Here is a 14,555-nt window from a genome sequence, read left to right on the forward strand (position 1 = left end):
GGAATACTTGAACGGTCATGGAATTTTCTCTGCTACTGATTTCCGCACATGTTTGCCGGGAATATGTTTATCAGGTTATAGCGTTTCTAGACTAGGTAGAACCTCATAAGAAACCCATTACACACATCAAGTTCGAAACATGCCAATATCCCATAGCAGATTTCTCCATATCCTAGAAGTAGCAGAGCATCTCTCGAATCCCATAACCGCTTTTGGTCACTTTTTGACTGTAATTTTCGACTCTCGGAATTATATCTCTTCCTATGGACAAGGAAGAGAGTAGTTTATTTGTCTATTCTTCCATTTCATCTTTTTTTTTACAGATGCCTCTAAGGCTGCAAGCCCACTTCGGGAAGTGTCCAGGCAGAACGTGAGTCGTGACAAGTTGATGTTTTCTACATTATTCTTTACCATTAAGTCCAGTTCCCTAGGATGAGAAGATTTCTGCTATCCCCACTCTCAGATGCACCTGCAGTCGTATATGCAGGGGTTGAAACTCTGGCGTCACTTGAAACCCCACTCAACTACTCTGTACAGCCATGGTGGATCGTGAGATATCGTGATCCCAGGCTCCGTCATATCTAACCACGGCCTCCGAGTTTCGCACCCCTGAAAACTTCATCAAAATCTAGACTAGGTATTGCACCGAATGGGTCTAGCAATCCTTGGAGGAAACCTACATCAAATATGATATATGCTGAGTTTGGCTAGCGGCATTTTACTCGGCCAGGTGAATAATCGGGCAACAAATCCATGTAACGCCGCGTCTGAAAGAATACCCTCGACTAGGGTATTCCCTCACTTGATGCGCTTCGTTTGACTAAATGCTACTAGGGCCCACTCAGGGATTGTAAGAGCTCATTTTTAGTATTCGCGAAAACCCTAGCTCAGAAAAATTCTTTATCGCCTAACGGTGTTTCCCGGATGCTGAAATGGTGATGTCTGGTCACTTTTAGGATGAAAGCCTTGAGGATTTAATACTCACTGAGAGTTTGTTTTCGGATTTTCATTATCCTACAGCTTTTAATATATCCCTCTTGGCTGACTGCCACAACCCTCTGAATAAATTATGACACCCACAAGATAGTTTGGAATTTATCGGGTCCATACTCTTTTAGTGATTTATGAAGTCCGAAGACATGCCACTTCGAAACCGGCCCTACTCCATTTGTCAAGACCTGGTTCCTTCGGTTGCTAGATATGTCTTATGGTTTATGTACTCTATAGCTATCCCGAGTTAAGCTCCCAAGATATTTATAGGGTTTACATACTCTTGGTGCCTAGGGTACCTATGCTTCGGTGAATTGGAGTATTCAGCCGGTAATTACCCGTGGACTACTACTGGGCATAGTATACACACATACGGAGTAAAGAAGGGTACATTAACCCACGGCTTGGCACGGTTAGAGGCCACCTGCGTGGGCCTCGGGGGCCGCCTGGACAGGCGATAGGATAACGTAAGCGAAGAATTCTGAGGTCCCGCCGAGGTCCGGTACCCACTTCCACGTCGATCCCTATTACTTGTTGAAAGCTCAGGCATCTAGATCAGCAGCCCTAGAGCTATTCTGAACTCATCTCATCAGTACTTTCCACACGTCCTAATAAATATTTTACTATCATGCCTCAGCTTGACAGTGTCACTCGATCATCTGTGGGTTCTCTATATGCCACTAATCTAAGCCGCGCCGCTTATGTTTCCTAGCCTCCAACATCTCGAAAATCCACCTTACCCGCTCATTCAGCTACCAAGTCTACTAGTGAAGTTCCTCCTGTGCTACCAGTAAGGAATTTTTGAAATCCTACTAGCTTAAGTTGAATCGCTTACAAGTATTATTTTGGGAAGTTCATCGTTCCCCCAGGCTGGACAGCTCGTCCCGGGAGCCCTAGTTTTGAATACGAGTGGGATGGTGTTGATTCATCGGGTCAAAAGATTGCTCGAAGCTATGGTCTTACCCCGGGTCGACCATTATTAGAGGACGAAGACGCCTCTACAATGATTTTTCAATCCGGCGATAAACTCTATATGTGGGACGTGCTATATTATGATGTCTATGAACTGGCATCTCAGGACATCAATGAAGTCTCTCGTGTTTTATCTCAGGAAGGAGGCATGAAGAAACTGGAGAGACGCCTTCTTGATCCAGTTGAAGATATTGCTGTCTAAGCATGATAGTTATGCCGACTTAGGAGGGGATTTGAGGAGGATTGCAAGAGGTCATGTGGCTACACGAGCGACACGAATAACTTTTTTTAAGCTGGTGGGGGTGTTCTTCTTTTTTCTTTGCTTTGGTTTTTGTTCCTAGTGCAGCCTAATTGTCAACAAGAATATCTTTAGATATTATTGTCACCCAGCGTCCTTGGTGGGATATATATATATGCTAACGCACTTTTCACGCCTCCTCTAGCGGCTGTTGGCCATTAGTTCAATGTTTGACGTGTCTAGGTAACTAGGGTAGCCTGTACAGTAGGAGACGTTGGGGTTTGCATATTTCCTTCAATACTCCTTTTTGTAGTTCCTCGTATCGGTTTTGCGTAGGCAATTCGTATAATTGCTCTGGTATATACAGTACTATACTCAATTTCATTTCTCAAGGTCCGAACTAGACTCCCTCCTAAGACAGCAGTCGGTAACTATTTCCTAAAGACCGCGGTAATTGAAGGTAGTATCCATGGATTTACTAACCCATACATAGCCCAATTGACCCATTTGTTGTACTTCACGGCGAGAGAAATTGGATTTAGTAAAGGCAGAAGACCCTAAAAAAGATATGTATCCTGTTACAAATCGAGATAAACATACATCCGTTTATAGATAGAAAAGAGAAAAAATAATCACACTCAGTCGACCCAAGGATCTTATTATTACTACCATACAGGGGAGCCAATGTTTTTCGAAACGCTAGTAACGCGGTTGTAAGAGGGTATCAAACGAAACACAAATGGTCATAAGTGCATTTTTTAGCTTGATACTCTTTTTTTTTTTATCAGAACGTTGTCCACTTCATATATCAGTAATTAAAGATAGTTAGTTATACAACATACGTTTTAGAGCTCAATACTTCTTCTAGCCCGGGGTTTTAGGGCCGTTTTACGAAACAACTTCTAGTTTCAACTCCGTTTAAGCAATGATATAGGCGCGTTTTCAAAATCATTCCAAGTTTCAAACCAACTAATCATTCAACTTTCCAGGTAGAACTATGAGGCCGTGGCCTACGGCAGCCCTTTTAACCGCCATCGCGCCAACCTTCCCACCTGCCCGGCATATAATTACTTACATAAGCAGCATCCACCCCCGGCCATATTTAGCTTATCGCACGTGACCCATCACATCACTCTGGCTCCACCTCCAGGCTTCATTCATCTCTCTCTTGTCGATTCATTTCAACAACACTAGTGCCGAGAGACAAACGTATCTCAATCTACCACCATGGCGGAAAATACCAGATATGAGGCCGCTCCTCAGCGAGACTCCTTGGACGAACCGTCCTATTCCCACGCCCCTCCCTCCTACCAGGCCACAGCCCAGCCAGCGGAGCCAGCGCCTCGCAGCGAAGACGACAATCTGCCAGATGATTTCAAGGTGTGTATACGACACATGCGAGCATGAGCCAAACTAGGAAGATGGAAACTAACAAATATAGTTCGGAGGCACCGTTGCCGAAGGCACGATCGACATCCGAATGCAATTCGTTCGCAAAGTATACTCCATTCTGTAAGTCCAGAACAAACACAGATGCAAGTTCATCGATCCACAAACTCCCTGCTAACAACCTCAGAACGGTGCAGCTCCTCCTCACAACGGTCCTCAGCTCGATCTCCTTCTTCAGCACATCCTACCGCACCTGGATCCAGTCCAACTTCTGGTTGATGATAATCTCCGTCTTCGGTGCTCTCGGCTTCATGCTGGCGACATTCTGGAAGCGCAAGTCCTATCCAGCAAACCTGCTCTTCCTGTCAGGATTCACAATCCTCGAAGCGTACTCAATCAGTGTGGCGACATCTTTCTATGACGCGAGGGTAGTTGTGCAAGCGCTCGCACTGACCCTGGGACTCTTTGTCGCCTTGACGCTCTTCGCATGCCAGACCAAGTACGACTTCACCGACTGGATGCCATACCTGTTCGGCGCGTTGTGGTTCATGATTCTGTTCGGGTTCGTGGCTATGTTCATCCCGTTCAACAGCACCATGGAGATCGTATATGGTGTGCTTGGCGCGCTCATCTTCTCTGGTTATATCCTCGTCGATACGCAGCTGGTTATGCGACACTACCATGTTGAGGAGGAGATCGCTGCTTCGATCTCGCTTTATCTCGATGTGCTTAACTTGTTCTTGTCCATTCTGCGGATTCTGAACGGTGCTAACAACAATAATTAAATTGCGCGTTGAAGGATTTGGCTGACAGGGGATACGTACAATTTTGCCCGAATTGCCCGAATTGCCTGCTTTGGGTAGGTTCTGGATCAGAGGGCAGTTGCTGGACAAACAAGCTTGTGTTTTGGTGTTTCTCGAACTTTTTTGCTTTACGTCGGGTCTTGCTTGAATCGCGTTCTACTGTACACTCCATATCGTGAACTTCTACCAGTCTATTCATTGTCTACCTTGAATCCTATCTTTCCTCTTCTTTACCTACCCAATAAAGTAACTAGTCATGGTATGACCGCATAAATTAGCAGTCAGCTGATATAGAAATTAAGCAACCATGTCAATAAATACAATTCTCCAAACGCCCACCATGGACAACCCAAATCAAATGAAATTTAAACTGTGCAAAGAGCAATACCCAACAGGATAAACACCACACGAACATCTAAAGTAATAAGCAAGGAGAAAGAATATGCAAAGGAGAATGGGCCTGGCGAACAGGCAAGAAAACCCAAGGAACTAAGTTCGTTGGATGGTATATGGTAACTCAAAGATCATGACAAGATCAGGTCGAGGGCAACAAAAGGGGGGGAAAGAATTTTCATATGGTAATAGAGGAGTCTATTAGTGCGAGACTTTAAAGAAGGTGTTCGTAATCAGGCACACAATCATAACGAGGAAGCCGTAGAGAGCCAATGCCAGGCTGAGTCGGCGAAGTAGTGCCTTGCGCCAGTGGCGGCTGCCACAGGGCAACAGGCCACTCTCGCTCAATGAGCGGGCGAGGGAACCCTCGCCATCGTCGCAATCGTCATCATCCGAGAGATCATCCTCCGCTTCGTCGTCCTCTTTCATTAAGCCCTGGTGGGTAGGTGAGTCGGGCGAGGAGATTTTGTAGTAAAACAAGCCGGGGAGAATGAAACTGATGCTCGTGCTGCCAGTGCTCCCAACATATGCCAGCACGGATTCGAGGGAAGACACGGTCATGGCGACTAGGTAGCTGAGGACCAAGATGGTGGTTGTGATAATGGAGAAGCGAAGATCGCTCATTGGCTCTGGCGTGCGGTTTCCACGTGGGCCAAGGAGTGGGTGCCGGTTTGGAGAACTCTCTGTGCCAGTAGCATGTTGTTTGGGACGCCATTTTAGGACGGCATCGACAGAGGCTCGGCACGGGTGGCATTGTAGTGGATAGGAGAAGACTACTAGCATGACGATTGCGGCACGGCCGATCGTTGCGTACACGCCGGGTGGGTACATGCCGATGATATTGCCGCCTACACTGTTGCCAAAGGATAAGTACCCGGTGATGGCAACGAGGATATAAGTTGCAGCTGCGCTACCGGCACTTGCAAAAACAACGGCAGTTGTGCGGAAGTGGCTGTTGTTGCCGATTTCGTTGAGAATAGAGAACATCTGGAGAGCTTGTTAGAAAAAAAACCCAAGGGTCTCAAGTTTGAAACTTACATTCTGATGGCAAGTGAATGCAAAGACAATAACAGGCAGGCTGCTGAGAGTTGGAACTGCGCCAGCCCAATGCCCAATACGAATTGGGCCTCTATCTTCCATTGTGTCTCCCTTGACAAAATTATACACAACCAAGACAACCAAATAGGCCATGGACACCAGGGCCGCAATACTGGTATACTTCAAAGAATCTAAACGGCGCAGGTAGGAAATAGGAATCACGATCAACCTGAAGTCAAATGGTTAGGACTTCACCCCCAAATAGACACAACGAACGAGGCGACTCACATAAAAGCTGTAACCCAAAAATGGCGGTCAACCAAGAAGTCATAACCTGGCTCGCTTCCGACGAAGCCTTGTACCACTCCCGGCATGAGATCTCCAATGATGATGAGATAGCTCACACCCACTCCGAAACATTTGATCGCAATCGCAGCGTCAAAGACCACAGCCGCGTTCGGGTATGTCAATTGCGATAGCGCAAAGAATGAGGCGCTTCCACGGTCTAGGTAGTGTGCGCATAGTGATTGTAGGTAGAGGCCGAATCCCGCGGTGGCTGCAGACCACAGAACCACGCAGACGCCGAGGACGATTCCCATACGGGATATAGCCAGGGGCATCGCAAGCACACCAGCACCGATGACTGTAATGAGGAATTGTATCAGAATCCAGAGCGCCCTATGCATTGGGCGCTTCCTTGGACTTACTGGTATTGACCAGATTGATCACACTGCTGGCCCAACTGGCCTCACCGACGACATCTCCAGGTCTTCCGCGGCCTCCACGCCTAATTCCTAATTAACCCCTATCAACACCAAGGCCTTTTGCACCAGCTTACCTGCGCAGCGCGTTATGGGATCCAGATGGACCGACGAGCGCGGCCTCCTCCATTTTTAATATCGGTTATCTGTTTACGGGAAATGTGGTTATCGGTCGTAGATAGGCGCGCAAAACATAATTAACGGCCGCTACCAGCGGGGCCGAAATCAACCAAAAGTGAGAGAGAGAAAGAATGATTTAGTTTAAAAGCAAAATGGAAAAAGGGAGGAATCAGGAGGGAAAGGACTGTGGCCAGTTGGAAGTCTTATCGGGATGACACATGACCGGCTCATCTCCGGCACCTGTTACATAAAAAACATTCTGCCCAGCATCTGGGCATTCCAACATATTACCTAACTGTCTCTGGGCAGGCGCCAATTATTTGAAAAACTGTTCATATTTCCAAGAAAGTGATGCTAATTATATCTTTGACAATCCCCATCCCTTTTCCGACATGAGTTGATAACTCTCTTCCTCAATCGCGTGATGATCAGAGGCCGTGTTTCCAGGCCGATTACCAGGACCAGGATCATTGAACTGACTGACAAGTCGCACAGTCTTTGAAACCTCCAGAATAGTACCTCCTTCCACCTTAAATTGCGGCCCATGACCAGAGCGGTCCCCGATAATCTCGCTCACCTGTTCCTGTTGCACAAGCGCCAACATCACCTCCGCCACTTCTTCAGGTGTCACCCACACATCAGTACTATCATCAACCATCTTCATCTTCTCCGGATGATCAGTCCAAAGCGGAGTCTTGATAACACCTGGGGCCACGGCAGTGACGCGGATGCCAAGCTTCTTGTCGAGGTTGGCGAGCGACCACACAAAGCCGTTGATGGCGTGTTTCGTGGCGCAGTAAATCGGAGCTGCGAGGTTTGCGTTCTGGCCTGCAATGCTGGAGATGTGGACGATGTGCTTCGGGCGGCCGCTGGTACGGTTGTTTAGGAAATGAGCAATCGCTAGCTGCGTTGTGCGGATCGGATGGGTGATGTTGATATCGATCAAAGCATATCGGCCGCCAGAAGCCGAGTCCTTGCTTGCGGTTGAGTGTGGCGGGCGCCAGAAGTTACTCCAGTGCTATATTTATTGCAGTTGTAGTGATGCTTGTAGTTCAGTTGGGGTCGTCGTTTCTCTTACCGGCTCGTAGACTCCCGCACCCGGGCAAACGATATCAATCTCGCCGAATTCCTTCTCCGCAACCTCGAACATCCGCTCGAGCTGAACCCATTCAATCACATTAGTCTCCTGGAAGACCACTCGTGCGGGCCCGGTCTTGTGCTTATCAGCTAACAGTTGTGCCTCCGGACGCAAGGCTAGGTCTGCGATTAGGACATTGCAGCCGTTTTCCACTAGCAGTTTGGCGAAACTGAGGTTGATACCTGGCTACAGCGTAAGCTGGCTGTCTGATAAGGCACATGGGAAACATACCGGAACCAGCTCCAGTTATAATCGCAGCCCTTCCTTTCACAGAGAGAGACATTTTTAAAGTATAACGATGAATGTGCTACAGATTCTACGGGGGGGGGGGGGGGGGGGCTCTACAGTTTTTGGGGGGTTGGGTGGGGTTGGGGGTGGGGGGGGGGGGGTGGGGGCTCTACAGCTTTTATACCGAGATGGAGCTTGTGGAACGTGCTCGGGGTCTTTTGCAGCGCATTCCGTATCCATTTTAAGATCTCGCGGGGTAGAAAAGCGTTTACCCGCCGGAGCGAGAGAGAAGGTGGACCGAGGCCGGCGTGATGCCCGAGATTCTTTTATACCGTATGGTGCTCAATGGCAGTCTAATTCCTCGTTTCCCTTGTACGTCAGGTCATCTGCCAGGAGTCCACTCTTGTTGGGTCTTGCTCTACCACACCTTTGGTTTGGTACTGAGGTAAATTGTTCGGTGTAAAACTGTGCTACATGGTATAGTTCTGGATCAGAAAGTGGCCCACAGGGTCACTAGGGTAGGGCTCGGTACGACTGACTTTGGCTTTGAAGCCCAAACTGGGGAAAGCCAGATGGATTGTCCGAGATACTTGCTGCAGAGTCCTGGAGGGTATAGAGTATATTTGTCAAGCACATATTTAAACCTCTAGTAATCTGCTCTGTTTAATCCGTCAAACATCAAACAACAGCGGTTATAATACTCGATCGATAATATCCTTAGTAAAAGTGCAACTTCATACCAAGTGGCATGTTTGCTGGCATATGGTGTTTCAATTTGCATAGTACTCGGGTCTCCAATGTAGATCTTCTATACTGATAGCCTTCTTCATAATGGCGGCTTGCCGGATTCCCGAATGGCATTCTGAAACGGGCCAGACTTTCGGGGGAATTTATTCGGCACTATTGTCATATTTAGCCTCATAAATGATAAATTCTTTGCGGACTGATGTCATGGCGGACAATATTAGGCGGGTAGATGGCCGAATCGAGTAATTCCGTCGCAAATCACTCTTTCGGATAGCGGTTCGACTACCGTTTATGGGATATTCCCGCCATGTTGTGTTCCCCACGAAACGCATATAAAGCACCGCTGAAGATCCCCGCAAAGTTAGAGTAGACACCTGTGAATTCATTTCAGCCATGTCGTTGTCAAAGTTCATTTCAAAAACTGCCGTCAGGGCGGCCTCTACATCCGCCCAGACAACCAAGGCCGCCGGTGACATCTCATCGGTTTTCCCTAGCTTAAGACCCGACTACAAGCCAGAGCCTCTCCCTGCACGGTTCCAGGAGCTGAAGAGGAACATCTTCGAAAAGAACAAAGATGCCATCACAAAGAGTTGGGAGCGATTGCTTCCTAGTTTGGATGCTGAAGTGCAAAAGATCAAGGCAAAGGGCAGTGATGTATGTGCGCATTGACCCACATTCTCGAACAAAAAAATACTGACTCAGAAATACCAGATCATTCCCTCAATTGAGTACTCTGATGTGATCTCCGGAAAGGTGTCTGAAGCCGCATTGAAAGAGATCCGCCACCGAGGCAGCGTAGTCGTCCGCAATGTGATCCCCCGGGACCAAGCTCTAGAGTATAAGCAACGGATCCGCGACTACGTGGCCGCTAACAAGGAGCGAGTTAAGGCCTTCCCGGCTGACTCCCCAGCTGTCTATGAGTTGTACTGGACTCCATCGCAGGCCGAAGCCCGCGCCCACGAGAGCATGCTCAACACCCAGCGCTTCATGCAGCAGCTGTGGCATTCATCCGACCCTAACAGCAAGATCTCAACCACCAACCCACTCACCTACGCAGACCGTCTGCGCATCCGTGATCCAGGCGACTCAAAATTCGCCCTCGGACCGCACGTTGACGGTGGTTCCCTGGAGCGCTGGGAAGACCCCGAGTACTCCAAAGTCTATACCAAGATCCTAGAAGGAAACTGGGAGCAGTACGACGCATGGGACGCGCGACACCGCCTGAACGCTAAAATGGACCTATATAACGGTGCCGGAGCATGCTCAATGCTGCGGTTCTTCCAGGCCTGGTTGTCTATGTCGGACACCAAACCCGGTGAGGGCTCGTTGCACGTCTGCCCCATGATCAGCCACAGCACGGCATACACCATTCTGCGTCCTTTCTTCGACGTTGAGAGCTCGAAGCCAGCCCTGGATGCCACATTCCCGGGATCTGTACCTGGCGCTTGCCAAGAGTACAACCCGGTCACACATCCTCACCTCGATCTCGAGTCGACCATGGTATCCGTACCAGAGGTTGCGCCTGGTGACTTTGTCGCCTGGCACTGCGATTCTCTTCACTCTGTGGACAAGGAGCACCGCGGTAGCCAGGACTCAAGTGTTATGTACATTCCTGCTACCCCATTGTGCGATATGAATGTTGAATACCTTCTCAAGCAGCGCCAGGCTGCGCAAACCTATTCACCTCCGTGGGACTTCCCTGGTGCTGGTGGACCCGGCGAGGCAGGTTTCAAGGGTGCTATGGATTGGTCAGCGCTGAGCCCCGAGGGTCAGCGTGCTATGGGTTTGGGTAACACTCCCTGGGAGATCACCGATGCCATGAGCGAGGGTGAGAAGGAAGCTGTTCGATCTGCCAACAAGGCCTGTTTCGGTGTCTAAGGATTTTTTGGGGGGTTGGGTAGCATTTTCCTTGGAGTTCTTTTTGAAGGGTCTTTTAAAACTGTGTATAACAACTTGTATTAGGAAAGTTAGTGCCGATTAATTTTTGGCATGAAATTATTTGAAATGGCATGTGATTCTTCGAGACTACGGAGTAGAGAACCCAAGATTCCCAACAAACCGCAATTCACTAGTGTGCCACAGTGGTGCCACAGCAAAACGCCACAAATATCACTAGTGTCATAGCACAGCCACAGAGAGCCCCACAGCAAAGCAACCGCCACTTAAGGCAATCTTGGCAAAAGAGGGGCAGCTTTTACCTAGTTGGACGGATTCCCCGATCTCTTTTTCTTCTTCTTCCATTTCTCTACTCATTACCTTTTTTTTGAATTCACAAATAATTCATACAATTACCAACACAATGGATTTCATCAAGAAGGCTGTTTCCAGCGCTGGCGGCAAGAGCGAGGACAAGCCTGCCGAGAACAACACCCAGCAGAACGACGACTACGTTGACAAGGGTGAGTGATTTATCTTGCTTTGCGCAATGCGAACTTCAGACTGACGAGTCTTTACATAGCCTTCGCCATGGGTGCTAAGAAGTCTGGCTACAACATTGACCGCAACATGCAGGAGAAGATCACCGACGGTGCTCGCGAGGCTTACGAGAAGGCCACTGGGTAAGTGGCACTCTACAAATCTCTTTGGCTTGAATATCTGCTAATATTTGATTCTGAAATTTAGCAAGCAAGTCAGCGACAAGATCTCCAACTAAACGAACCACTTGGATGGAGTAATAGTCATATTTGGAGGGAATGAGTGAATGAATACATACCCAGACAGAATCTGTGCAGATATGATAGACATGTCAACCTAATTAAACTTGTCTCTCTCACTTAACACGCCCTTTGTACTCAGTCTAATTTAGCTACACCATAGGATTGGGGATCATCCCACCACGGAGTCACGGTCAACTCCTCCGGGGCCAAGTAATAAAGCTAGAAGAGGGGTAGATTGCGCAAACCTTTTGTCGGGAACTCCTTGACCACCAAGGTAAGGAGGGATCTTCAATTGTACCATGGACTACTAAAATCCAACCAAACAGACGGGCGGATCTCGGAGATAAATGCATCACGTTACCATAGAAATCGATAGCGCGATCTTGGTAGATCTTGCCTAAGTGGGCCCGGAAAAGGTCAGATCTTTAATTATGATTGGTCCATCAGTTCCAAGGTTATTGGTCCCCCTCCCCCAAAAAGAAATATGGGCGTCTACGTACATATGTAGGTACGTTTGTTTATGGATTAGCAACATCCTATTTATTCTCTCATATCGAGGAGTCTCGACCTGTGGCTGCATGATAATAAACAAAAAATACAGCCACATAAGGAGGGGAAATGAACTCTATCCATTCCCAAGGCGGCTAAGTCCGGATGCAATAAAGAACTAATTCGACCGGCAAATCAGAGACCCGCATGGCTTTCTCCGTGGCGTGATATTCTGTTCGTAGATTGGATGATATCACCATATCAACTATTGATGAAATATGGGGTCAGTTCCAAATTAGGCGACAGCAGCTGAAAAGTGGCTCCCAAGGTTCGAGCAATCAATACCAAATAAGCAAAAAACTAGTGAGCTCTGGAGATGCTAGCTTCTCCGTGCCACGATCATTGGCCCCTGCTGCCTCGCCTCGGTTGTCCGCATGTTGTCATTGAGGGGTTTAGAGAGGGGCAGTTCGCTTCTATTCTATTCGACCACGTTCCTAGTGAGAGATAAATAAAGCGCTCAGCTTCTGTTGGGATTGGCATTGAACCCCTTAAATAGCCACTTTATCTTCCTCCTTCCGAAACCTATCCATCTTCTTGCTCCAAACATAACCTAAATCCCTCAAACAACCTACCAAAATGTCTTACCGCAACGAGTCCGACAGCTACGGCAGTGGCAACCAGAGCTCCGGCTACGGAGACAACAACTCCTCTAGCTACGGAAACAACGACTCTTCCAGCTACGGCAACAAGTCCAGCTCCAACCGTGACGAGGACAGCTATGGCAGCAAGAACACCAGCTCCGGTTATGGTGACAACGACTCCTCCAGCTACGGCAACAAGTCTAGCTCCAACCGTGATGAGGACAGCTATGGCAGCAGCAACAAGAAGTCTAGCTACGGCGACAACGACTCTTCCAGCTATGGAAACAAGTCTAGCTCCAACCGCGACGAGGATAGCTATGGTAGCAAGAACACCAGCTCCTCCAGCTACGGCGATAACGACTCTTCCAGCTACGGAAACAAGAACTCCAGCTCCAGCTACGGTGACAGCAACAACAACTCCTCCAGCTACGGCAACAAGTCTAGCTCCAACCGTGATGAGGACAGCTACGGCAGCAGCAACAAGAGCTCCAGCTACGGAAACAATGATAACGACAACAACTCCTCCAGCTACGGCAACAAGTCCAGCTCCAACCGTGACGACGACAGCTACGGCAGCAGCAACAAGAAGTCCAGCTACGGCGACAACGACTCCTCCAGCTACGGCAACAAGTCTAGCTCCAACCGTGATGAGGACAGCTATGGCAGCAGCAACAAGAAGTCTAGCTACGGCGACAACGACTCTTCCAGCTACGGAAACAAGTCTAGCTCCAACCGTGACGAGGATAACTATGGTAGCAAGAACACCAGCTCCTCCAGCTACGGCGATAACGACTCTTCCAGCTACGGAAACAAGAACTCCAGCTCCAGCTATGGTGACAACAACAACTCCTCTAGCTACGGCAACAAGTCTAGCTCCAACCGTGATGAGGACAGCTACGGCAGCAACAAGAGCTCTGGCTACGGCAACAATGATAACGACAACAACTCCTCCAGCTATGGCAACAACTCTAGCTCCAACAGCTACGGTGGTAACAACGATTCCAGCGATAGCTTTGGTAGCAAGCTGCTGAACAAGGCTGAAGGTTCGTGAGGCTTATCTTTTCTGGAAGACCTTGAGGATTATATGCTAACTTAAGTATCAATTTAGGATACCTCAACAACCGTAATGATTAAAGTCGTTCTTCACTGTCAAATAAGGCAACCAGTAGAACTTAGCCATTCTGCTGGGATGTGTTGTTCGGAAAGTAGTATATACTAAGGCACGATATACGATTTATTTATTTACTTTTTTGCATCGTAGAGTTTCTTTTTGTAGATTATTGCCGATTCAGTCGCAATGCTAGGGACCTCAATTCTTGGATTGCCCACTTTGAGGTGAATGCTGCTATTACACAGAGCTTGAAGGAATTTCTATGATGATTTCGCTTTAGCATATTCTACGAGAGTTAAACAAATGTACATGCGGAATTGTGATATGAAACGGCCAAGGCTACCATGTAAACATGGGCCTTCGCTCCGTATTCTATGCTGTAATGTTAGATGTGTACATAGCAAAGCCGTCTGAGCAAATTAAGCCTTTTTACGCCCATATTCTCCGTGGACCTTTAAAACTGACACATCTAAACAGAATGATATCTGAGATGACCACCAAAGAGACCACTGAAATGAGCACTGAAAAGACATCACAAAGCCTCATTCGGTCGACTATTCTTGTGAGGGATAATAATGAAGAGATGGGCTATACCATGGATTGAGGTGAAGGGTTAATACGCTCTGGGTGGAGACGCTAGTAACTGGACCTAGCTTTTGTGCATGCTGATAGCTTCCTTCTAGCTCTTAATGAGACTCCATGGTGCTAGTATCTCCCAATCGCTGGAAACTTACGGAATGGGCATTAATCGGCCAATTTCTACGATGGAGAATGAGACAACGATTGGGGGGAGAGAAGAGAGAGAAAGATGGAAGAGATACTGGAAGAAATACTTGAAGA

The 14,555-nt window shown here is 48.0% G+C and overlaps 6 protein-coding genes across 6 annotated transcripts; 4 read left to right on the forward strand and 2 right to left on the reverse strand.

The window, feature by feature from the left end:
- Window positions 1-3,427: 3,427 nt before the first annotated feature.
- PGRI_056510 (Bax inhibitor-1 family protein) lies at window positions 3,428-4,374 on the forward strand (the record flags this gene model as incomplete). Its single annotated transcript, XM_040793364.1, has 3 exons — window positions 3,428-3,580; window positions 3,642-3,712; window positions 3,777-4,374. 3 exons carry the CDS (start codon window positions 3,428-3,430, stop codon window positions 4,372-4,374), a joined length of 822 nt encoding a protein of 273 aa, XP_040648219.1.
- Window positions 4,375-4,986: 612 nt separating this feature from the next.
- PGRI_056520 (uncharacterized protein) lies at window positions 4,987-6,714 on the reverse strand (the record flags this gene model as incomplete). Its single annotated transcript, XM_040793365.1, has 5 exons — window positions 4,987-5,772; window positions 5,824-6,052; window positions 6,112-6,466; window positions 6,531-6,610; window positions 6,662-6,714. 5 exons carry the CDS (start codon window positions 6,712-6,714, stop codon window positions 4,987-4,989), a joined length of 1,503 nt encoding a protein of 500 aa, XP_040648220.1.
- Window positions 6,715-7,062: 348 nt separating this feature from the next.
- Window positions 7,063-8,125, reverse strand: PGRI_056530 (uncharacterized protein; the record flags this gene model as incomplete). The annotated part of the gene is made up of 3 exons (XM_040793366.1): window positions 7,063-7,722; window positions 7,783-8,024; window positions 8,074-8,125. The coding sequence occupies 3 exons, from the start codon at window positions 8,123-8,125 to the stop codon at window positions 7,063-7,065; spliced, it is 954 nt and encodes a 317-aa protein (XP_040648221.1).
- Window positions 8,126-9,210: 1,085 nt separating this feature from the next.
- Window positions 9,211-10,695, forward strand: PGRI_056540 (DUF1479 domain-containing protein; the record flags this gene model as incomplete). The annotated part of the gene is made up of 2 exons (XM_040793367.1): window positions 9,211-9,471; window positions 9,529-10,695. 2 exons carry the CDS (start codon window positions 9,211-9,213, stop codon window positions 10,693-10,695), a joined length of 1,428 nt encoding a protein of 475 aa, XP_040648222.1.
- Window positions 10,696-11,116: 421 nt separating this feature from the next.
- On the forward strand, window positions 11,117-11,470 carry PGRI_056550 (uncharacterized protein; the record flags this gene model as incomplete). The annotated part of the gene is made up of 3 exons (XM_040793368.1): window positions 11,117-11,216; window positions 11,276-11,375; window positions 11,440-11,470. 3 exons carry the CDS (start codon window positions 11,117-11,119, stop codon window positions 11,468-11,470), a joined length of 231 nt encoding a protein of 76 aa, XP_040648223.1.
- Window positions 11,471-12,599: 1,129 nt separating this feature from the next.
- On the forward strand, window positions 12,600-13,655 carry PGRI_056560 (uncharacterized protein; the record flags this gene model as incomplete). Its single annotated transcript, XM_040793369.1, has 1 exon — window positions 12,600-13,655. The coding sequence occupies one exon, from the start codon at window positions 12,600-12,602 to the stop codon at window positions 13,653-13,655; it is 1,056 nt and encodes a 351-aa protein (XP_040648224.1).
- Between the last annotated feature and the right edge of the window lie 900 nt (window positions 13,656-14,555).

This window comes from Penicillium griseofulvum, assembly GCF_001561935.1.
Source record: "Penicillium griseofulvum strain PG3 chromosome Unknown contig_95, whole genome shotgun sequence".
NCBI lineage: Eukaryota > Fungi > Ascomycota > Eurotiomycetes > Eurotiales > Aspergillaceae > Penicillium > Penicillium griseofulvum.